Consider the following 21,466-nt stretch of genomic DNA (forward strand, 5'->3'; position numbering starts at 1 on the left):
TTACCAGGCTTTTTAGTTCTTTCATTTCTGCTTATAGTTTCCTCATTTCTGTGCTCATATCTTCTTGTATTTTATTGGCCGACTGTTCCATTGTTTCTTTGAACTCCTTAAATACCCTCAATATTATCTCTCTGAAGTCCTTATCAGAGAGGTTATATATCTGTTTATTACTGGTTGAGTCTTGAGGGCTACCATCTTTTCTCACTAAGCGTGGTGGTGTTCTGCGTTGCTTTTCCATTGTGATGTTTTCGGTCTGGAGGTGTTTCTTACGTGTTGTTGCATGACTAGGTAACTAGAGTTAGGATGTCTTTGTATGCTCACTATGAGACACGAAAAAGAGAAGAAACGCTCAGCTGTGCTAGCTGCCACTCACATCGTGGTGTGGGTGTGTGTGTATCCTGACCTGTCGTGTGAAATATCGATCCTAAGTAACAGAGCCCCAGCGCCACACCAGTTTCTCGTGCACACTTGGTTGTAGTGCTTGCACACACGTTCTCTGGGGGTCAGGGAGTTGCCAAACACCTAGCTTCAGGGCCAACATACTTGATCACTTTTTCCTTAATACTAGAGATAGAATCCAGTCTCAAACATTCGAAGCAGGTACTCCACCCATGAACTTACCCCGGCCCTACTGGTGTCCTTTGGTTGTGATGCTTGTGCACACTCAGTTGTGGTGCACCAGAGCTTCCAAATGGCAGTGTTGTTGGGGTTGTACTTGGCATATGTGTGTGTGTGTGTGTGTGTGTGTGTGTGTATGTAGGGGATTGTGACATGTGCCCTGGTGCTGAGCTGTTCCTGGACCCTAAAATGGGTACTTTTCTTTTAGTTTTGGCTGGGCTGCACCCAGCAGTGCTCAGGGGTCAGCCCTGGCTGTGCTCAGGAGACCATGCTGGAAATAGAATCTGGGCCTGCTGCAGGCAACACCTTCGCTGCAGGTGTTGAGCTGCCGCCCAGCCTGTGTTTGTGTTCTTGACAACTCTCTACCCTAACTTATGTTTTTCAGGAACACCACAGTACGTGTCACTGATTTCTTCCATGGTTAAGTTTGGTTCTAGTTTCCTGGTCTTTGAACCAAACCGAGCAGTGTTCAGGGCTGCTCTTGCTCTTGGCTCTCTGCTCAGAACTTACTTCTGGTGTTGCTTGGGGGAATCATATGTGGTTCCCAGGGGATCAAACCTGGGTTGGCCTCGTTTAAGGAAAGTACCTCAATCCCTGTACTCTCTCTCTCTCTCCAGCTGGTTAATTTTGTTTTTGATAATTATAAGAAATGTTTTAGAGGGCAGTCTTATCCCTGTTAGATGTCAGTGTAACAACAAAGATTAAACGTGTGAGGTTTCTTTTATGATAAAAAATACTCTTTTTGGGGGCTGGAGCAATAGCACAGTGGGTAGGGCGTTTGTTTGTCTTGCACACAGCCGACCCGGGTTCAATTCCCAGCATCCCATATGGTCCCCTGAGCACCGCCAGGAGTAATTCCTGAGTGCAGAACCCGGAGTAACCCCTGTGCATTGCCTGGTGCAGAAAAAAAAAAAAAAATTTAAGGAAGGTATTTTTTATTGATAAAAACTTTCCTAAATTTTCTTTTTAATAATGTAGGAGTACTGCCATTCATTCAGCCATTGATTAAACTGATTGAATTGGGCATGAACTCCACATTACTTTTTTTTTATTCTATCCTGAATGTTAATTTTATTTTATTATTTTATTGTTATTCCCCCCCCCTTTTTTGATTCACCATGAGATACAGTTACAAAGCTTTTATGTTTGAGCTTTGGTCATACAATCATTTAACACCTGTTCCTTCACCAGTGCATATTTTCCACCACCAAAATACCCAGTATTCCCCACACCCCCATTCCAACCCTTCCCCTGCCTGTGTGGCAAACAGTTTCCCTCATACTCTCTCTCTACTTTGGTTACATTTGATATTTCGACACCAGTCTCACCATCACTCAAACCTGCCAAAAAGGCAGTGTTAGATGATTTGTTTTGTATTGCTTGCTATGGATAGAATATAATGTCCAGGAAATTCTGTGTATTTTCTTCTGGGGCTTTAGTTTATAGTCTCTGGGTCTTGGCCATTGATGAGATTACATGGTGCCAGAGGCAGTTTGTGGGTGTGACTGCCAAGCTTCTGGAAAACTGGGGACATGGGAGGAGGCCCATCCCAATCCAAGTGGGCTTAGAGACCTCAGTCACGGGTTCCCACATACCTGGGTTTTCCTGCCGGTCCGCTCTCTGGTGAGGTTCATCCCGTCTTGAGTGAGGCTCGTCCCCTCTTGGTGAGGATCATCTGAGCATGCGGAGAGTGGCCTTGGACATGGCAGCAGTTGGGTCCTGGAGGTTTTCAGCTGCCGGGGTTCTGCTTGGGGCAAGGAGGGAAACTCAGCCTGTCCCCCTCCAAGGTTCCCCTGGTGAAGACAGCTTGGCACAGGGTCAGGGCATTCTGCAGCGCTCTCTTCTGGGAGCTTTAGTTTATAGTCTCTGGGTCTTGGCCATTGATGAGATTACATGGCGCCAGGGGCAGTTTGTGGGTGTGACTGCCAAGCTACTGGAAAACTGGGGACTTGGCAGGGAGGAGTCCCAGTCCTGATCCAAGTGAGCCTGGGGCTCTCAGTCATGGGTTCTCACTTACTTCTGCGCTACAGGTCCTAACTGCATCCTTTGGTCTCTTTCGAGATTTATGGGTCTCTGAAATAAGGCCAATAAATGAGCTTATATAGCTGAGCCGGAGGTGGTTTGTGGGTATGTCTTCCACATACCTAACTTTTGGCCGTTTAATTTCTTGATAAACTTGGCCCCAAGTTGTTGGGGTCTGGGCAAAGGCACGGCAGCAATTTTAGGGTGTCTGGAAGTCTGTAGGGATCATCAGGCTGCTGATGAACTCACCACCCCACAGGTACAGGTTGACCTACTGGTGGCACCATACCCCCGGTATGATAAAAATATTCTGATTGGATTGTGAGGATATTTGCATAACTCTGAATATTTTTTTTCTTTTAACTCTGAATATTCTTAAAACTATGGAATTGCACTTTAGGTTTTATAGTTTGTGAGTTATATTTTGATAAATGTAATACAGGGATTTGTTAATTTTTTTCCCCTCCCCCCAGCCATTCCTCTTAGGTAAGTTTGAAAAACTAAAACTTAATTTGGATGTCTTAGATGTACCGTGGTTACCCTCTGTGAGCAAGATTTCTCAAAGTATTATTACTTTTTTAATAAATTGCCTTCATGTAAACTTATAACACATAAAACTTGGATCATTTTCCCCTAGTCTTTCTAAGTGGCAAGGAATTATAGGTTTTAGATTTAGGATTTCTGCATTTTTTATATTGATTAAAAACTTTTTTTTTTCAGTCAAGCAAGGGAGGTTTTATTGAAACTTATTTAGAACAGTGTGAGGGGAGAGCAATCGAGAGAGAAGTACATGTTGGAGAGAGAACACGGGCTTCCCTAGAGTGGAAATCGGCCAGTAAAGAAATATCCAGACAAGCAAGTGAGGTAGTTACATGTTGAAGGGAGAACAGGGACTGAAGACTAAGCTGTGATCCATGATCCAAAACTTTTATTAAAACTATTGAAAATTTTGATAGTCTTATAAATAGGCAATAGCAGAATCTGATATTTTCTTTAGATTTTTAATGACATTGTACCTGCTGGGGATGGAGAGATGGTATGGCGGGTAAGTTGCTTACCTTGCACATGGTCTACCTGGGGTTGATTCCTGATACCCCATATCATCCCCTGAGCCCAGCAGTGTGTGGCCCCAAAGCAGCAGCAGCACCACCAACATGTCTTTATTAGGTGACACATTTGACTTGGTGGGGGGGAAAATGTATGAAATATCAGTGTACTCATTTTAACTTGTCTCCAGCGAACGGTTTAAGGAGAAATCATGCAAAGTAGGTTTCCCCTATTCAGTTTCCATGTGTTATATAGATTGAAATAGCAGTGGCACTATATGATTTTATTTTATGTGAAATTCTAGAAAGTAAAACCTATCTATGATGACAGAAAGCAGGTCGGTGATTACCTGGGGCCCAGCATAGAGGAGAGGATTGATTGCCAAAGACATGGCAAGCTTCTAGAAGTGTTTGTATTTTGATTGATGTGGTTACATTGTCAGAATTCATATAACTATACTCTTAAATTTTATTTTTGGTTTGTTTTTAGGCCACACCCAGCGATGCCCAGGGATTGCTCCTAGCTGTGCACTCAGGAATTACTCCTGGAGATGCTCAGGGGACCGTCTGGGATGCTGGGGATCGAGCCCAGGTTGGCTGCATGCGAGACAAGAGCCCTACCTCCTGTAATATTGCTCCAATTCCTAGCTACACTCTTAAAATGGGTCTAGTTTATTGTACATAAATTACTCCTTGGTAAAGTTGACCAAAACAAAATTAAGAGCCCATATACATATGATTTACATTGAGTGTTGGTCATTTTTGTTTGTTTTTGGGCCACATGCAGCGTAGCTCAGAGCTTACTCCTGGTTCTGTGCTCAGGAATCTCTCCTAGTGGAGCTCAAGAACAATATTGAGTCCTGGGGATCCAACTTAGGTTGGCCACATGAAAGACAAACCCTCTACCTGCTGAACTATCTCTCCAGCCCATGTGTTGGTCTTTTGATATGTACTATCATCTAATATTATAATTGATAATCAGGCATTTATGGCAACTCTCTACAGTGATGGAGAGAAAAGTACTTATATAATAGTCAATAAAAACTCATCTTAAGCTAGTAGATGCGTATTATAGTAATGACACATAGTATTACTATGAACATATTTTGCAAATATATCTACTTTAGTATTTTCAGTCCCTTAACCTTTTAATTCTGTGTTATATATTGAGTTTTTCATTAATAATTTAAAAGTCTTCCATATGGTATTTATTTTTGCTTTTAGTAAGCCAGGCAGCCAAACCTACCTATATGCCAGACACAGAGATCAAAGTGAATAGAAGGGCATAGCCTCATCCTTATAGAGCACTTTACAGTTTTCAAATTAGTTTTACATAAAGGTCTTGTTGAAAGAGGGAAATGAAACTCAGAGAAACTAAGTGACTTTGCCTAAGGTTACACAGCTAAATGACTAAGAGTTATTGTATTCCCAGTTCAGTTTCAAGCAATTTAGGTGGGTAGAGTTACATAGTTTAGGTAGATAAATGGAGAGTTTGAGGGAGCATGTTAAATAGTTGGAGCTTATCCACATCCTGGAATGTGAATAAATTTCCTTGTGCGTGTATTTCACTTCCAGTTTATTTTCTCTGCCACCAGGACAAGAAAGCTTGAATTTCTGCCAGCTGGATTTTTTCCAAGACTCTATTTCTGATCATTACTCTGACAGCTGGGACCTGGCAGTCTGAATTTGTCACAAAGGAGAGCTCGGCATACTTGTGGCACTGAATATGAGTGGGTCTTGCATGCAAAAACCTGTTCATCTGGCCCTGGCCTGTGAATTTTGCTGATTTGCAGGGCATTTTCTAGGATGGCAGCTGTGAGAGATTCCATGCGGCAGCCCAGATCTGCAGAAAGCATCCAATCTGCTGAGCAGGGTAGAGATCTAGCCCATCACGCGGCTGGTGGACTGTGTGCAACATGGAATAGCGGAAAGAGTATGGGACCACTTGCCACGAGAAGACCTAAGTTCCCATCTTAGAATCGCCGCTTGAGAACTCTGTGCCTGAAGCTGCTCACTAATTCATTCTTCTAAATAAAATGAGGGCACAGTATATGTATCACACATAAACCTCAAAATCGGGCTAATGAAAAATGACAGAAACAAAATAGAATATACTGTATAACTACATATTAAACAATTTAATACAAATGAATACAGGCAAAAGCAGTTGTCACCAAGGGCCAGTGGGAAGGATGGAATGCAAAGAGGCATTAGGAATTGACGGTGATGGAAATATTCTGTATTTTAATTATGGTGGTCTCACAGGCATATAATTGTCAAAACTCACTATGTTGTACACGTACACTGTCACCTAACTTCTTAAACTGAGTCTAAATTGTGATGGAATTGGGGGGGTCATGAAAAATTTGGCAACAGTAGGAGTAATTTAAAACAGTAATTTTTGGTTACTTTTATCAGTTTAAGTCAAACACATAATTTTTTTTTTTTGCTTTTCGGGTCACACCCAGCGATGCACAGGGCTTACTCCTGCCTCTACACTCAGGAATTACTCCTGGCAGTGCTGGGGGACCATATGGGATGCTGGGAATCGAACCTGGGCCGGCCGTGTGCAAGGCAAACGCCATACCCACTGTGCTATCGCTCCAGCCCCTCAAACACATAATTTGAGGTGTTTCTGGTAGCTCTCACCCGTGTTGAATTTTTCAGGCTATAAAATGGTAGGGAAAAGAAGAAGAATGAAAGTAAATGGAAAGTAAAAACTAGAGGGAAAAACACCAAATTAGAACCAAGAAATTGTGTTGGGTCTGTTTGGAGAGGTTAGGAAGGTAGGAGGGAGATAGATGGAAATAGAAATAGTTATTTTCAGTAGTAACCGATCACATGGTTCAAAATTAAAAACCAACTGTTCTGGGTGATAGACAGCAATAGAAGCAATAGGAAAGGCATTACTGGCCTTTATTGGTAAGATTAAAATAATTTTCCTATGCTTGCCCTCCACAATGAGCTCTCCCCTGAGAGCAGTATGTTTTAGTGCGTACTTACTGTCAAAGGTATTTTATGCCTGATAATCGATCTATGATAGATCTCTGCATCTGCTTATCTCTTTCTCTTTAACAATCCCTGTACTATACAAATTGTTACTTTGTTTTAGTCACCTGACAATATGTAGGACAGCTTTCTTTTCTTTCAATAATCTGTTGAGTTATTTTTTTTTCTGGTAATTCAACCTAAGGCCTCATATATGTGAATCACATTGAACTATATTCCAGGCTTTCTTAATCTTTGTAATTGATGTGTATTCTATTTAATGGTTTATCATGATTTATATAACTAGTCCCTATTTTTTTTGTTGTCCTTGCAACAGTGCTACCATGAAAACCTTTGTATACATTATTGTTCTTGGATATAATATCTCTGGGAGACTGCAGGATTACTTTTATACGTGGAATTGCTGGATCAGTGCATTGCTGTTTGTGGTTGTAATTATGATAGCTATAGATCAGTGTGTGTGGGGGTACAATCATTATCACCTGGAGGAGCTTTTTAGGTGCTCTTTCTCAAACAGTGAGAAATTATTTTTCTTCATAGACATGGAACTCTGTATTATGTCTATACTGTTAAGCTCCAAGAATGATACTGATGTTTCTTCCAGAAGGGGTGAGGGCCTGGACCTTTATAAAATGGAATGTAGGACAGATATAATAACAAAACAAAAGAATATAAGCTAACTATATGGCTTAGAAAGGCAGCATGCTGCCCGCTTATGTAGAAACATGTCAGTAACTAAATAGATTTTTTCCTGAGGAGACAGGAATTCCATGTAGAGGAATCAGAAGGATAGGGATTGGTGACTTGGTTTAACAACTGTTTAACAACTATTGCCTAGGATGCTGGGTGGTAAAATCAGAGAAGAGACTGCAAGACAAAAAGGGTTGAGAAAGGTGAGGTGGAAGAGAAATAACTATTAAGCTGTCTTGCAAGAGTGGCATAAATGATTTAGCAGGCAGAGGGATGTGGAAAGATCTTGAGCAAATTGTAGTCATTTATTGTTATTTATTTGGCTTTGGGGCCACATCCAGCAGTTCTCCTCAGGGCTTATTTTGGGCTCTATGCTCAGGGGTCATGCCTGGTGGGATTCTGGGCACCATAAGGGATGCCAGAGATCAAACTCAGGTTGGCCAAATGCAAAGCAAGAGCCCTGACCCAAGTTTGAGCTCCGGCTCTGCATAGTCCCCTGAACCCACCAGATGTGATTCCTGAGCACAGGGCCAGAAGTAAGCCCTGAGTACTGCCAGGTGTCACCCCAAAATAAAATCCTGAACCTTAATATTATTTCCTAAGTAACTTATTCATATCTAAACTTCTACAAATGACTGTACTTTTTAGACTATCTGGAATTCTGAATTAGTAGATTCTGAATTAACAAGAATATTTTTGCAACTCTATTCAATTTTTAATAATATTTGTCAGATATCAATGTGATTTCCTCTGCCTTACACAGTTGTAATCCTCGCTGGTTTGCTGCTTAGTTCTGCTTTCCATTCTCAAAGAGTTCTTAAGCCTTTGTTCATTAATATGGGAAACAGTTGTGCAACATGCCTTGACATTAACTTGGACATCTAAAATTAGTCCTACTACAGTGGTGGGGAAAAGATTTCAGTAGTTTATGGCATGTGTTAAGTAGACACTGCAGATTGGAAGGAACTCCCCAGAAATAAGTAAGTGACTTTAGTTATGTGTATGTGCATTTACTGAATATACAATCTAAGATCACTTTATTAAGAAGATGTGTAGGTTATACCTACAATTACTACAAATGTTTCATAAGTATCTTTTCTTATGTGCTCTGCTATTTAATCTTTCAGAATACAATATATTTGTTAGCAACTTAGTATATTAGTGAAATTTTCTACATGTTTCATAATTTTCATTGTTTAAAGGAATGATTGAACTATATAAACTATTTCAAGTGTCCTTTTTTTTTTTCTCTCCAGCTTACAGAAATCTGTTCACAAACATGGCATCGTGGTTGTATGAATGTCTCTGTGAAGCTGAACTTGCACAGTATTATCCTCATTTTACCGCCGTTGGCCTTCAGAAAATAGAGGAATTAGCCAAGGTTACGATGAAGGACTATTCCAGATTGGGAGTCCATGATATGAATGATCGCAAACGTCTCTTCCAGCTTATCAAAATCATTAAGATTATGCAGGAAGAAGATAGAGCAGCCAGTAGCCCAGACCATCTTCAGACAAGTAGTCTACAAACCGAGTCTCAGAAACCCAGACCTGGCCCTCGAAGGCAACTACAGTTTGAGTCTCCTGCTGACAGCAACGACAAAACTAGCACCAATGGGTTTGAAATGTGCAACTTATCAGACTTTTCTGCAAACGAACAGAAGTCTAGTTACCTCAAAGTGTTGGAGCACATGCTCCCTGATGATTCCCAGTACCATATAAAAACAGGATTTCTGAATGCCACGGCTGCTGGTTCCTGTGTGCAAACAGAGACACCTTCTTCCCTCTTTTCAGCAAATGACTTTTCTCCAATACCGGGAGACGGTGATATTCCCATTATTCAGAGAGTCTCTCATGTTACAGGATATAACTATGGAATCCCTCATTCTTGTATCAGGTAATAATTTAATTATATTGTATTTGAGGATTGTGTAGCCTTAGACCAGGGCAGGTCTCTCTGTGACAGGAGAGAGCAACTCTTCCTTATTCACAGAAACACCGTGGTGGAGGGGTAAGAAAGTGGGACCTTCCAGATGGGAGAAAGATGATATTGTTCATGTACATAAAGCAGCTGCCACTTGGCAAGTTCTGCTATTCTTCCAGCAGACCTATTTCTATTATTTATTAGTGTAAAATGATACAGCTAATCCATCCGTGAAGGGAAAATAGTAAACTGGTGTTCTGCAAAAAAAAAAAAAAAATTATAAAATTCAGAGTTTTTAAAAACTATCAAATTTATTTAAACAAAAAGGAGACATAAAACCTAGTTTTAAACAAAGAGCATTAGTTGAATTAAGTAGGTCATTGGAGAAGGTACTTTTACGTGTATACTTTGATATATGGCCCTAATTTTGATGGCTTTCTACAGTTGTTGCCTTAAAAGAACAATGATTGCAGAGAGTAAGACAATTGTGCCTGACTTGAATTCAGTACCCAGTACCACATATGGTCCCCAAACCCCGCTGGGAATGGTCCCTGAGTGCAAGGGCCAGGAGTAATTCCTGAGCACCACTGGTGTGAGTATCCCCTTTCTCCCAAGGCAAAAAAGATACTTTTGGTGGAGTTTGAGAATCAAAGTGACACCAAGTTAGTTTCACCTAGTGCTTCAAGTTAGGATTTAAAATAAGGTCCCTAAAAGGTGAACTATCAAATTATTTCTAATATTAACAATGGCATGATGGAAATATGACCTTTTATTTTATTTTATTTTATTTTATTTTATTTTATTTTTTTGCTTTTTGGGTCACACCTGGCGATGCACAGGGGTTACTCCTGGCTCTGCACTCAGGAATTACCCCTGGCCGTGCTCAGGGGACCATATGGGATGCTGGGAATCGAACACGGGTCGGCCGAGTGCAAGGCAAACGCCCTACCCGCTGTGCTATCTCTCCAGCCCCTAAATATGACCTTTTAAAAGTAATATATGTTGCTCCTTTTGCTGTACAGAGAGTTTAGATGTGAGTTAAAGAGAAACAAGATATATTCTTAAGCCACGGTTGTAGTTTTTTTTTTAAGGCTGTTATTCATACTGTAAAACATGGTATTTATATCTGATTTTATGTTGGCTAAGGTTTCAGAGGACGTGATTTCTACCCAGTTGTTTAGAAAAAAGAAAAAAAACATGATTTTGAAGGTAAAATAAGTAGTTTGAAATACATAACTGAATTTTATTTACTTATTTATTTTTGATTTTGGGATCACATGCAGCGGTGTTCAGGAGTTACTCCTGAAGGGTTTGGGGGACCATACAGGATGCTGGTGATCAAACCCAGATTGGACACGTGCAAATCAAGCACCCTACCTGCTGTACTGAGCACTCAAGCCCACGTAGCTGAATTTTATAGTCACTGAAAAGTTTGTTTGGTTTAGCAGAGGACTGAGCATATATAGTTTTCTTTTCTCATTTCAAGTTTTGCTAAGACACAATGTGTGTTTTCACTCCTAGAGAACAGATCATTCCTTCACTATCAAAGCCAGTATTGTTGCTTACCACCAATTAGTTCAGTGGTGGATGAGTAAATATTTTCTTGGAAATTACAACCTTTTATTAAACAATGGGCTGAAGCAATAGCACAGCAGGTAGGGCATTTGCCTTGTACACGGCCAACCCGGGTTCGATTCCTCCACCCCTCTTGGACAGCCTGGCAAGCTACCGAGAGTATCTTGCCCGCACGGCGGAGCCTGGCAAGCTACCCGTAGCATATTCGATATGCCAAAAACAGTAACAACAAGTCTCACAATGGAGACGTTACTGGTGCCTGCTCGAGCAAATCGATGAGCAACGGGATGACAGTGATACAGTGATTAAACTACACCTAAAATAAAGTTGGAATTATTTATAAATATAAAGATGCACTTTGCAGTGTTTCTTTGGATAGCATGAATGTTTAATTTAAATATTGCTTTTTCATTTACTTGGCAGATACTAAGTATCTCCTTTGCCAAAGCCAGTTATAGATATGCAGATAATTAGGATATCTGGAGGCTCTTAGGTTCAGGGTAGGAGAGTGGAAAGAGAAACAGGTACATGGGCAAGAGAAGAGCTTATATGCAGAACTCAGAGAATAGGCTGTTTATGGCGCCTTCTGATCTTTTCTGTCCGTGTTCCCCTCTCTTTTTTGAGGTGGGTGGATGTGCACCGAGAGGTGCTTATGGGCTACTGCTGACTGGTGGCTCTGGGCTTGCCCTTGGCAATGTTCAGGAACCATGCAGTCTCAGGGATTGTCTCTGGGCTTCCTGCATGCAGAATGTGTGCTCCAGCCTATAGGCTCTCGCTAGCCTCTATCTCACTGTTTCCATTCTTGATCATGTTAGAAAAATGGAGGGCCAGAGAGAGAGAGTTCAATGACTGGGTGTGTGCTTTGTATGCAGGTGGCCTGGATTTGTTTTTGTTTTTTCTTTTTGGCCACACACAGTGATGCTCAGGGGTTACTCCTGGCTCTGCACTCAGGAATTACTCCTGGCGCTGCTCAGTGCACCATATGGGATGCCGAGGATTGAACCCTGGTCGGCCGCATACAAGGCAAACACCCTACCTGCTGTCCTATTGCTCCAGCCCCAAGGAGGCTGGATTTGATCCTGAGCATGTCGTAGTCTTCTGAGCATGCTGGGAAAGAATTAAAAAAAAAAAAAACATTAAAAGGAAAGTGGAAGAAAGTAGTCTCTCTCTGTCTCTCTCTCTCTCTCTCTCTGTCTCTCTCTCTCATCATTCCTGGTGGGGCTCAAGGGACGATGTGGGATGCTGGGGATCAAACCTGTGCTGGCTGTGTGCAAGGCAAATGCTCAGCCTGCTATACTATCTCTGCAGCCCAAGTCTAGCTGTCTTAACTCTTTTCTCATCAGATAAGTTTATTTTAGGGAAGATAGAACATTAAACCAGAAATGTTTTTGTTTTTGTCTGTTTTTTTTTTTTTTTGGGTGGGGTGGGGGCCACATCCACTCGTGCTCAGGAGCTAGTCCCTGCTCCATCCTTGAAGTCAAAGTCATTCTGGCACTGCTGGGGAAATTTTTCTTTTTCTTCTTTTTCTTTCTCTTTTTTTTTTTTTAGAATAAATTGCTTTTATCAATGTTATATTGAAATGACATAGAACAAAAAGTTATTTAAGTGCCTGCTTTATAAACAAGTATAAGCCAAATAACACACTTTATTGTATTCAACCCTTTAGAATTTAGGAATATCTTACTTTTTGTTCTATAATAAAAAAATAGAACACCAAATAATATTAGATAAGAAGAGAAAAATCCAGGATATATATATAAATCAAAATAAGAACAAAGGAATAATTAAGAGAAAAATGAAAGCAGTTAATTAGTAATTGGGTATAGAGAGAAAGGAGAAACAATAACTTACTCAAGTAGCAATATTTTAAATCTTTTTCCTCTGTACAGTGACAGTAAAACTACTGACTCACACAGTATGTTTTAAAAAATATAAATCATGTGGCTGATAACAGGTAAAAACTCAAAACAACCCAATGTGTAAACATAGAAAAATGCTTCAATAAATCGTAATCACACAAGGGTTATAATGCAAATGATAAATAGCACTGAAATGAAAAATTATCTCTTTCTTTTTTTTTAATGTATTGAATCACTGTGAAATGGTTACAAGCTTTCATGTTTGGGTTACAATCACACAATGATCAAACACCAGTGCACATTCCCCACCACCAATATCCCCAGTATACCCCCCCTTTCCCACGCTCCCCCTTCCTCCATGGCAGACAATACTCCCCATACTCTCTCTCTACTTTTGGGCATTATGGCTTGCAACACAGACACTGAGAGGTCATCATGTTTGGTCCATTATCTACTTTCGGTACACATCTCCTATCCTGATTCCTCCAGCCATCATTTTCTTAGTGATCCCTTCTCTATTACATCTGCCTTCTCCCCTCCGCTCATGAAGCTGACTTGTGGCTATGGGGCAGTCCTCCTGGCCCTTATATTTACTGTCGTTGGGTGTCAGCCTCAAGTGATGTTATTCTATACTCCACAAATGAGTGCAATCCTTCTATGTCTGTCCCTCTCTTTCTGACTCATTTCACTTAACATGATACTCTCCATGTCTATCCATTTATAAGCAAATTTCATAACTTCACCTCTCCTAACAGCTGCATAGTATTCCATTGTGTAGATGTACCAAAGTTTCTTTAACCAGTCATCTATTCTAGGGCACTTGGGTTGTTTCCAGATTTTGGCTATTGTGAACAGAGTTGTAATGAACATGTAGGTACAGATGTCATTTCTACTGTGCTTTTTTGCATCCTTGGGATATATTCCCAGAAGTGGTATTGCGGAGTCATATGGAAGCTCAATTTCTAGTTTTTGAAGGACTGTCCATATTTTCCAGGAAGGCTGGACCAGTGGCATTCCCACCAACAGTGAAAGAGCATCCCTTTTTTCCCACGTCCACGCCAGCACTGGTTGCTTTTGTTCTTTTGAATGTGTGCCAGTCTCTGTGGTGTGAGATGTCTTTCTTTCTTTCTTTCTTTCTTTCTTTCTTTCTTTCTTTCTTTCTTTCTTTCTTTCTTTCTTTCTTTCTTTCTTTCTTTCTTTCTTTCTTTCTTCCTTTCTTCCTTTCTTCCTTTCTTCCTTTCTTCCTTTCTTCCTTTCTTCCTTTCCTTTCTTTCTTTCTTTCTTTCTTTCTTTCTTTCTTTCTTTCTTTCTTTCTTTCTTTCTTTCTTTCTTTCTTTCTTTCTTTCTTTCTTTCTTTCTTTCTTTCTTTCTTTCTTTCTTTCTCCCCTGCCCCATAGCTTTTTGGTTCACACCTGGTGATACTCAGGGGTTACTCCTGGCTCTGCGCTCAGGAAATACTCCTGGAGGTTCTTGAGGGACCATATGGGATGCTGGGGATTGAGCCTGGGTTGGCCGTGTGCTAGGCAAGTGTCCTTCTCTTTGTGTTATCACTCTGGCCCAGGGCAGACTTTTCTGATGGTACTTGGTTTTTTTTTATTTTTTACACCCAGCGATGCTCAGGGGTTACTCCTGGCTTTGCACTCAGGAATTACTCCTGGCAGTGCTTGGGGGACCATATGGGATGCCGGGGATCGAACCCGGGTCGGCCGCGTGCAAGGCAAACGCCCTACCCGCTGTGCTATCGCTCCGGCCCCTCTGATGGTACTTGGGGGACCATGCAGTGTCAGGGGTCAGACCCAGCCTCCTGCATGCTGGGCACATGCTCCAGCCCATTGAGTTATTTCTCCAGCCCTTAATCTTCCAGATTTAGTAATTGGTAAGATATTGCCACACTTGGGGCTGGAGCAATAGTACAGTGGGTAGAGCGTTTACATTGCAGGTGACCAACTCGGGTTCGACTCCTAGCATCCCATATGGTCCCCCAGCACCGCCAGGAGTTATTCCTGAGTGCAAAGCCATGAGTAATCCCTGTGCATCGCCGGGTATGACCTAAAAAAAAAAAAGCAAAAAAAAAATGACATTGCCATACTAACCTCAAAAAATATACTAGAAAAACAAAAGCATGCTTTGAATGCCCTGAGTACTTTATGTATTATATTACAACTTCAACTTGCTACTTTTTACTAATTTAGATAGATCCTGGCAAGAAGTATTTTTCCAGCCTATTGAACTCAGAATATTGAAATTAAACAATTATATGGTGAAATATCTTGTGTAAAATCTTTTGTGAAAGTTACGTTAGGAACCATCAATCAAATTCTAAAGTGTAAAGGACATGAATAATTTGTCTTGCTAAAACTTTTTTTGTGGAGGAGGGACCACATCCAGCGGTATTCAAGCCTTACTCCTGGGCTCTGCACTCAGAAATCACTCATGGCAGGCCTCAGAGGAGCATATGGGGTACTGTGCATTGAACCCCTATATTATCACTCTAGTCTCCTTGCTAAAAAATTTTTAGTATGTGGGTCAAAGACATTGATCCTTACTATTATATTTTTTTTTTTTGCTTTTTGGGTCACACCCAGCAATGCACAGGGGTTACTCCTGGCTCATGCACTCAGGAATTACTCCTGGCGGTGCTCGCAGGTCCATATGGGATGCTGGGAATTGAACCTGGGTCAGCTGCGTGCAAGGCAAATGCCCTGCCGCTGTGCTATTGCTCCAGCCCCGACTGATCCTTAATTAAAAGATGACTGCAAACACCATCATGTGACTATTCTTGCCAGGGATGCAATTTGAGATATTTAGGAAACACAGGCCATGTGGAGGAGGGAGGGTGAAATTAGATTAAATGGCCAAGAGAATAGTCAAATGTGCCAGATAATTGAAAGGAAGCCAGAGACATGGGTTTGGGTCTTGTGAAGGCCTTGGAGGGGCGTTTGAGTTTGTGGATTAGAGTATTGGGGACAGAAATGCAAAAGAAATGCAAGAAAGAATAAAGAAAGAGCATTTGGGCCAGAGATATAGCAGAAAGAACTAAGGCATATGCAATGCATGTGGGAAGTCCAGGCTTGAACATTGCAGAGTTAACCCCCTAAGTACCACCTGCTATGGCTGAAAAGGAAAAAAAGGCAAGGAGCATCATTATTATTATTTTTTTCTTTTTTAGTTTTTGGGCCATACCCAGCCCAAGAATTACTTCTGGCTCTGCACTCAGGAATCATTCCTGGTGGGCTTGAGGGACCATATGGGATGCCGAGGATTGAACCGTGGCCAGCCATGTGCAGCACAAGCACCCGCTGTATCTCTCCGGCCCCATCGTTATTAGCCTTTAGGTAGACCACACCTAAAATGAAATACTCAAGTTTGTTTTCTTGTTTGTTTTGCAGGACAAAATAGCGAGTGTTGTGTAGGGATGAAGATAGATGTAATCAGAATTTCACTAATAAAATAACTTTTTATTGTAAACACATTGCGGGGGCGCACACCTGGAGGCGCTCAAGGGTTTCTCCTGGCTCTGCACTCAGGAATTACTTGTGGTTGTGCTCAGGGGACCATGTGGGATGCTGGGGATCGAACCCGGGTCAGCCATGTGCAAGGGAAACACCTACCCACTGTGCTATCACTCTGACCCCTATTTTCAACACTTTAATATATAACCTTACCTGTATTATACCTAATATATAATAAGATGGACTGATAATTTGATATTTTAGTGGTCTTATTCTATTAAGAATTAAAGTCCACTCACTTATAATTGTGTATCAGACCTGACACCTCAGAGAAAGAGAATCCTTGGACTGAGTTGGAGAAAATCAGAGTGTGTGTTCGGAAACGACCTCTAGGCATAAGAGAGGTACGTCGTGGAGAAATTAATATCATCACCGTAGAAGACAAAGAAACTCTACTTGTTCATGAAAAGAAGGAAGCAGTTGACCTCACACAATACATTCTGCAGGTATGATTCTCTTTTTTTGTGTTTGCAACATATATTACTGTGTGTATCAGGTTTTTCGTTTGTTTGAGTAGAAGCGTACTCACTCTAAAGTTCAGCATCTCATTTTAGGCAGTGGCATTCGTTCCTGATGTGAAACTCACTGTGTTAAATCAGTAATACCTGAACCTTCATTTGAGAAACATATAGTGCAAAGGGGAAACAGAAATGGAATTCTTCTACTGTTTTATAATAAAACTGCATCACAGGGCTGGAGTGATAGCATAGCGTGTAGGGCGTTTGCCTTGCACTCGGCCAACCCGGGTTCGATTCCCGCATCCTATATGGTTCCCAGAGCACCGCCATTAGTAATTCTGAGTGCAGAACCAGGAGTAAGTAACCCCTGAGCATTTCTGGGTGTGACCCAAAAAGCAAAACAAAACAAAAAATTGCATCACACTTTACATGTATTTAATTATACATACTCAGCAAAAGGGGATAGCGGAAATGAGGGGAGAGAAATTTTTTTTTTTTTTTTTTTTTTGCTTTTTGGGTCACACCTGGCGATGCACTCAGGAATCACTCCTGGCGGTGCTCAGGGGACCATGTAGGATGCTGGGAATCGAACCTGGGTCGACTGTGTGCAAGGCAAACGCCCTACCCGCTGTGCTATCACTCTAGCCCCCAGGGGAGAAAAATAATTTTAATAATGAGTTTAGCTAGACTAATCCCTAAGGATTAGATCAGTCACAGCTTGTGTCCCAGAGTGATTATCAGATGGTTCCATTGACTCAATTCATGCCCGTCCATAGTATGAGTTTCTCTGCTCAAGGTGAGTGTGGAGTTTTGTGAGAGTTTTGTGATTTTTGAGCAGCAAGGTCCAAGGTTGCCAACCAGTTTATTCTTTGATTCTCAGCTCAGTTTAGGTTTAGACTTAATTTGGTGGAAACTGGCCTCTTGAGCAGGCCACTTCATGAAAGGTAGCTCTTGCTGTGGATAACTATAATCCAGGGATATGATTTCATATCCTACATATAAAAGTTTAAGTAAAACACTTAACAGCTCAGACACATTAAAAATGTTTTCATTCCCTGCCCAAACGATCAAGAAGAGTTCAAGGAGAAAGGATTTGTTATGGAAAAACTTTTTCCAAGCTGATAGGAAGATGCCCTTGCAATAACTCTGCAGCCTGAGATGGAATTAGCAGAACCCTAGATGAGAGATAACATAATTTAGGTGCTCCTAAAATGTGAAGCAACTGCAGATAATCTAAAACAGATGGTTTAACATCCACCAGATGTTCAGATTTGGGGATTCAGGCTTGTTCTTTAAGCCTGTGTCTCCCTTGAATATGTATCTCACTTGCTTGTCTCATGTCTCTTTGCTCACTTTTACCATTGGAGAAGCCCATATTCTCTTGAACATGTCCTCCTTCTCTCCCCTCATATCTTTCTAAATAGATTTCATTCAGTTAAAAAGTATCTTGCTTCACTAAAAACAAAACAAAGAGGGGCTGGAGTGATAGCACAGCGGGTAGGGCGTTTGCCTTGCACGCGGCCGACCCGGGTTCAAATTCCAGCATCCCATATGGTCCCCTGAGCACCGCCAGGGGTGGTTCCTGAGTGCAGAGCCAGGAGTAACCCCTGTGCATCGCCAGGTGTGACCCAAAAAGCAAAAAAAAAAAAAAAAAAAAAAACAAAGATTTGGGAATTCAGAACTTTAGGAATTCATAAACGTATCTCCATACATCTTTTTTGTTACTTTTGTTTGTTTTGAGCCATACCCAGCAGTACTCAAGGGCTGACTCCTGGTTCTGTGCTCAGGGATCACTCTAGGCATGGCTTAGGGGACATATGGGGTGCAGGGGATCAAACCTGGGTTGATTGCATGCAAGGCAAACAAATACCCTACCTGCTGAACTTATCACTCCGGCCTCTATCTCCATAAATTCTTAAGTTCATCCTATCTTTCTCTCTCCCTCTCCCTCCCTCCTGCCCCCTCCTTCCCCCCGCCTCCCCCCCCACCCCTTATCTCAACACATTGACTGTGAGAGAAAAAAAGCAGTAAGTAATTTGGAGTGCTAATAATTTTAGTGAGCTTAGAGTTTACTCTGTTAGAATAAATTGTTAAATGTGAAAGTCAAATTGTTAACATCTCCCCTCTTTTATATCTGAATTGTTCTTCTTTTTTGTTGGTACTAAAATTATGTTTCACAGTGACATTCTCAGTAATCCACTCAGTCTTTCTATAGACACTAAATTACTAGGCCACTGTACTACCAACCCAGTAACTTTAACAGCTTTATCGACTGCTGATCAATGCACAATCTATTAGGGTTAGGTGGGAGGTATTTATTTTGAAGATGGCCTAAATGACCAATTAGTTGTAATGCTATCTAGTTCCGTGGCTACTTAGAGCCACAGTAATAGCCCGATCCAATCACCATCTACCGAAGACTTCCTTAATGATGGTTCTGTCACAGTAATTCCCTCAAAGAGGCATCATCTTATCTTTGTATTTTTCCATTCTCCCAAAACACAATAACCTTGTTTCTTTGTCATTACCATTGGTCAATACTTATTGAACACTGTAGTTTTTCTAGTACTTTCTCTGCTATTTGAACTTTGGACCTTTGCTCTCATAGGTCAAAGTCTTTACCTGTCAATGCTATAATATAAAAGTATTGGGCTACAAAGAAGAAAAGGGTGGTTCCTAGCAAATAGTGAACCTAGGTTCTTTGAGTTTATTTTAAACCTTATTTAGGAATTGAAAGAGTAAACTATGTGTTCGTTTTATGAATTATCCTAGTTATCCTATCCCTTCAAGTTTTTTGTTATCCTACACAGTCATATTACTGTATGATCTTATGTATTAATTGTATTAACTACTAAATTTTATATCAATATAAGTGAAAAGTAAAATAAAACTGCATATGTTTTATTCCAGTTTCTTTCTGTTTTTGGTAGTCCAGAGGTTTTACTTTTTTTTAAAAAACACCTCTCATGCAGTGAATTCACAGGGCATGGGTTCCGGCCACTGAAGCTCCTGTCCACGGGTCGCACAGTGAACTTCTGTGGGCGGAGCAGGCTGATACTTAACAGAACCCAGGTACCTTTCTCTTTGTCTTCCTCTTTTTCCTGATCATTTTCTTTCACATGATTCAGGAAGCTCTTTCAACTCTTAGATTTTCTTTCTTTTTTTTTTTTTTTGGTTTTTGGGTCACACCCGGCGATGCACAGGGGTCACTCCTGGCTCATGCACTCAGGAATCACCCCTGGCGGTGCTCAGGGGACCATATGGGATGCTGGGATTCGAACCCGGGTCGGCCGCGTGCAAGGCAAACGCCCTACCCGCTGTGCTATCGCTCCAGCCCTTTTTTTTTTTTTTTTTTTTTTTTTAGATTTTCTTATATGCGCAATACGAACATGAATTTGCTTGGTGAGAGACTTGCCCATTTGTTGACAGTACTTGACACTAGGTACTCACTGTAGATTACTTCCGGTTCTGCCACAGAACATTTGTGGGACAGTCCTTTGTGATCACTGCCCATAATAACGCCTTTCTTGTAAATCCTATGTGGCCAAAAGGAACAAAAGTTTCCTAAAAGATCTAGAGAACATGTAGCAGGGATAGAGGGTAGGGAATTGCTTTCTTTGCCTTTGTGTTGGTCATTTTGACAGTTGACTTGAAGATGACAGTTCTGGCCAAAAGGAACCATCCACTTCCTTTAAAATATATACAGAAAAGAAAGTTGGTACTAGAATATATCAAAGATTCAACAATGATTATTTCAGTAGTAAGATTTATAATTTTATTTTCAATTTCTTTTTTATGTTTATAATTTTATGTTGTGAGTAGATGTGTTACTTTTATATAAAAAATGAAAACTTGGGGCTGGAGCAATAGCACAGCAGGTAGGGCATTTGCCTTGCACACAGCCAACCTGGGTTCGATTCCTGGCATCCCATAATGGTCCCCCAAGCACCATCAGGCGTAACTCCTGAGTGCATGAGCCAGGAGTAACCCCTGCGCATCGCCAGGTGTGACCTAAAAGTAAAAACAAAAACAAAAAAGTGAAAACTTAGAGGCTGTAGTGCTAGTACAGCAGGTAAAGTTGTTGCTCTGATCTTAGCTAACCTGGATTTGATTCCCAGCATCACATACAGTTCCAGACTCACCCTTGAGCATGCTGGATGTGACCCCAAAACAAAAAAATGAAAGTTAGGGCTCTTAAACATTGTGACCAATTTATTCTCAGATTGACCTAATAAACTCACATTACTATGGTACCAAAAACACCCCAGCACTGTATGACTGAAACACAAGCCCGAAAATATGTAAATTTGTAACTGTACCCTCATGGTGATTCACTAATAAAACAATAATAAATTATTAAAAAAACCAACCACAAATGAGATAGAGTGACCTATATTAAATGTCACAAGCATGTTTTCTGGACTTGTCCATTCAGTTTGTCTTTAAGTGGATATTTATCTCTATGGGCATTTATATGTCCATACAGTTTGTCTTTAAGTGGATATATATTTATTGGCGAGTTCACACCCCTGTTCCTCAGAGGCCACTCCTGACAGTGCTCAGGGGGTCAAACCAGGTCAGCCACATTCAAGGCAGAAGCCTGAACCCCTGTGCTATCTCTGGTTCCTAAGTGGCTGTTTAAAGCAGGCCCAAGAGGTAGCAGAAGATCACCCTTATTCATTGTGTTTGGACTGCCTTTATCGTGCTACAGTCAGACTGGAAATTATTAGAATTTCTTACAGAAACAGTTGTGC

The 21,466-nt window shown here is 41.0% G+C and overlaps 1 protein-coding gene across 1 annotated transcript in view; it reads left to right on the forward strand.

Moving 5' to 3' along the window:
- The first annotated feature begins 8,664 nt into the window (after positions 1–8,664).
- Positions 8,665–21,466, forward strand: part of KIF24 (kinesin family member 24) — a 47,015-nt gene continuing 34,213 nt past the window's right edge. Inside the window, exons 1-2 of the mRNA XM_004600382.2 lie at positions 8,665–9,281; positions 16,511–16,700. Coding sequence (XP_004600439.2) covers positions 8,665–9,281; positions 16,511–16,700 — 807 coding nt within the window. The remainder of the gene's footprint in view (positions 9,282–16,510; positions 16,701–21,466) is intronic.

Source organism: Sorex araneus, chromosome 1 (assembly GCF_027595985.1).
Source record: "Sorex araneus isolate mSorAra2 chromosome 1, mSorAra2.pri, whole genome shotgun sequence".
Lineage (NCBI taxonomy): Eukaryota > Metazoa > Chordata > Mammalia > Eulipotyphla > Soricidae > Sorex > Sorex araneus.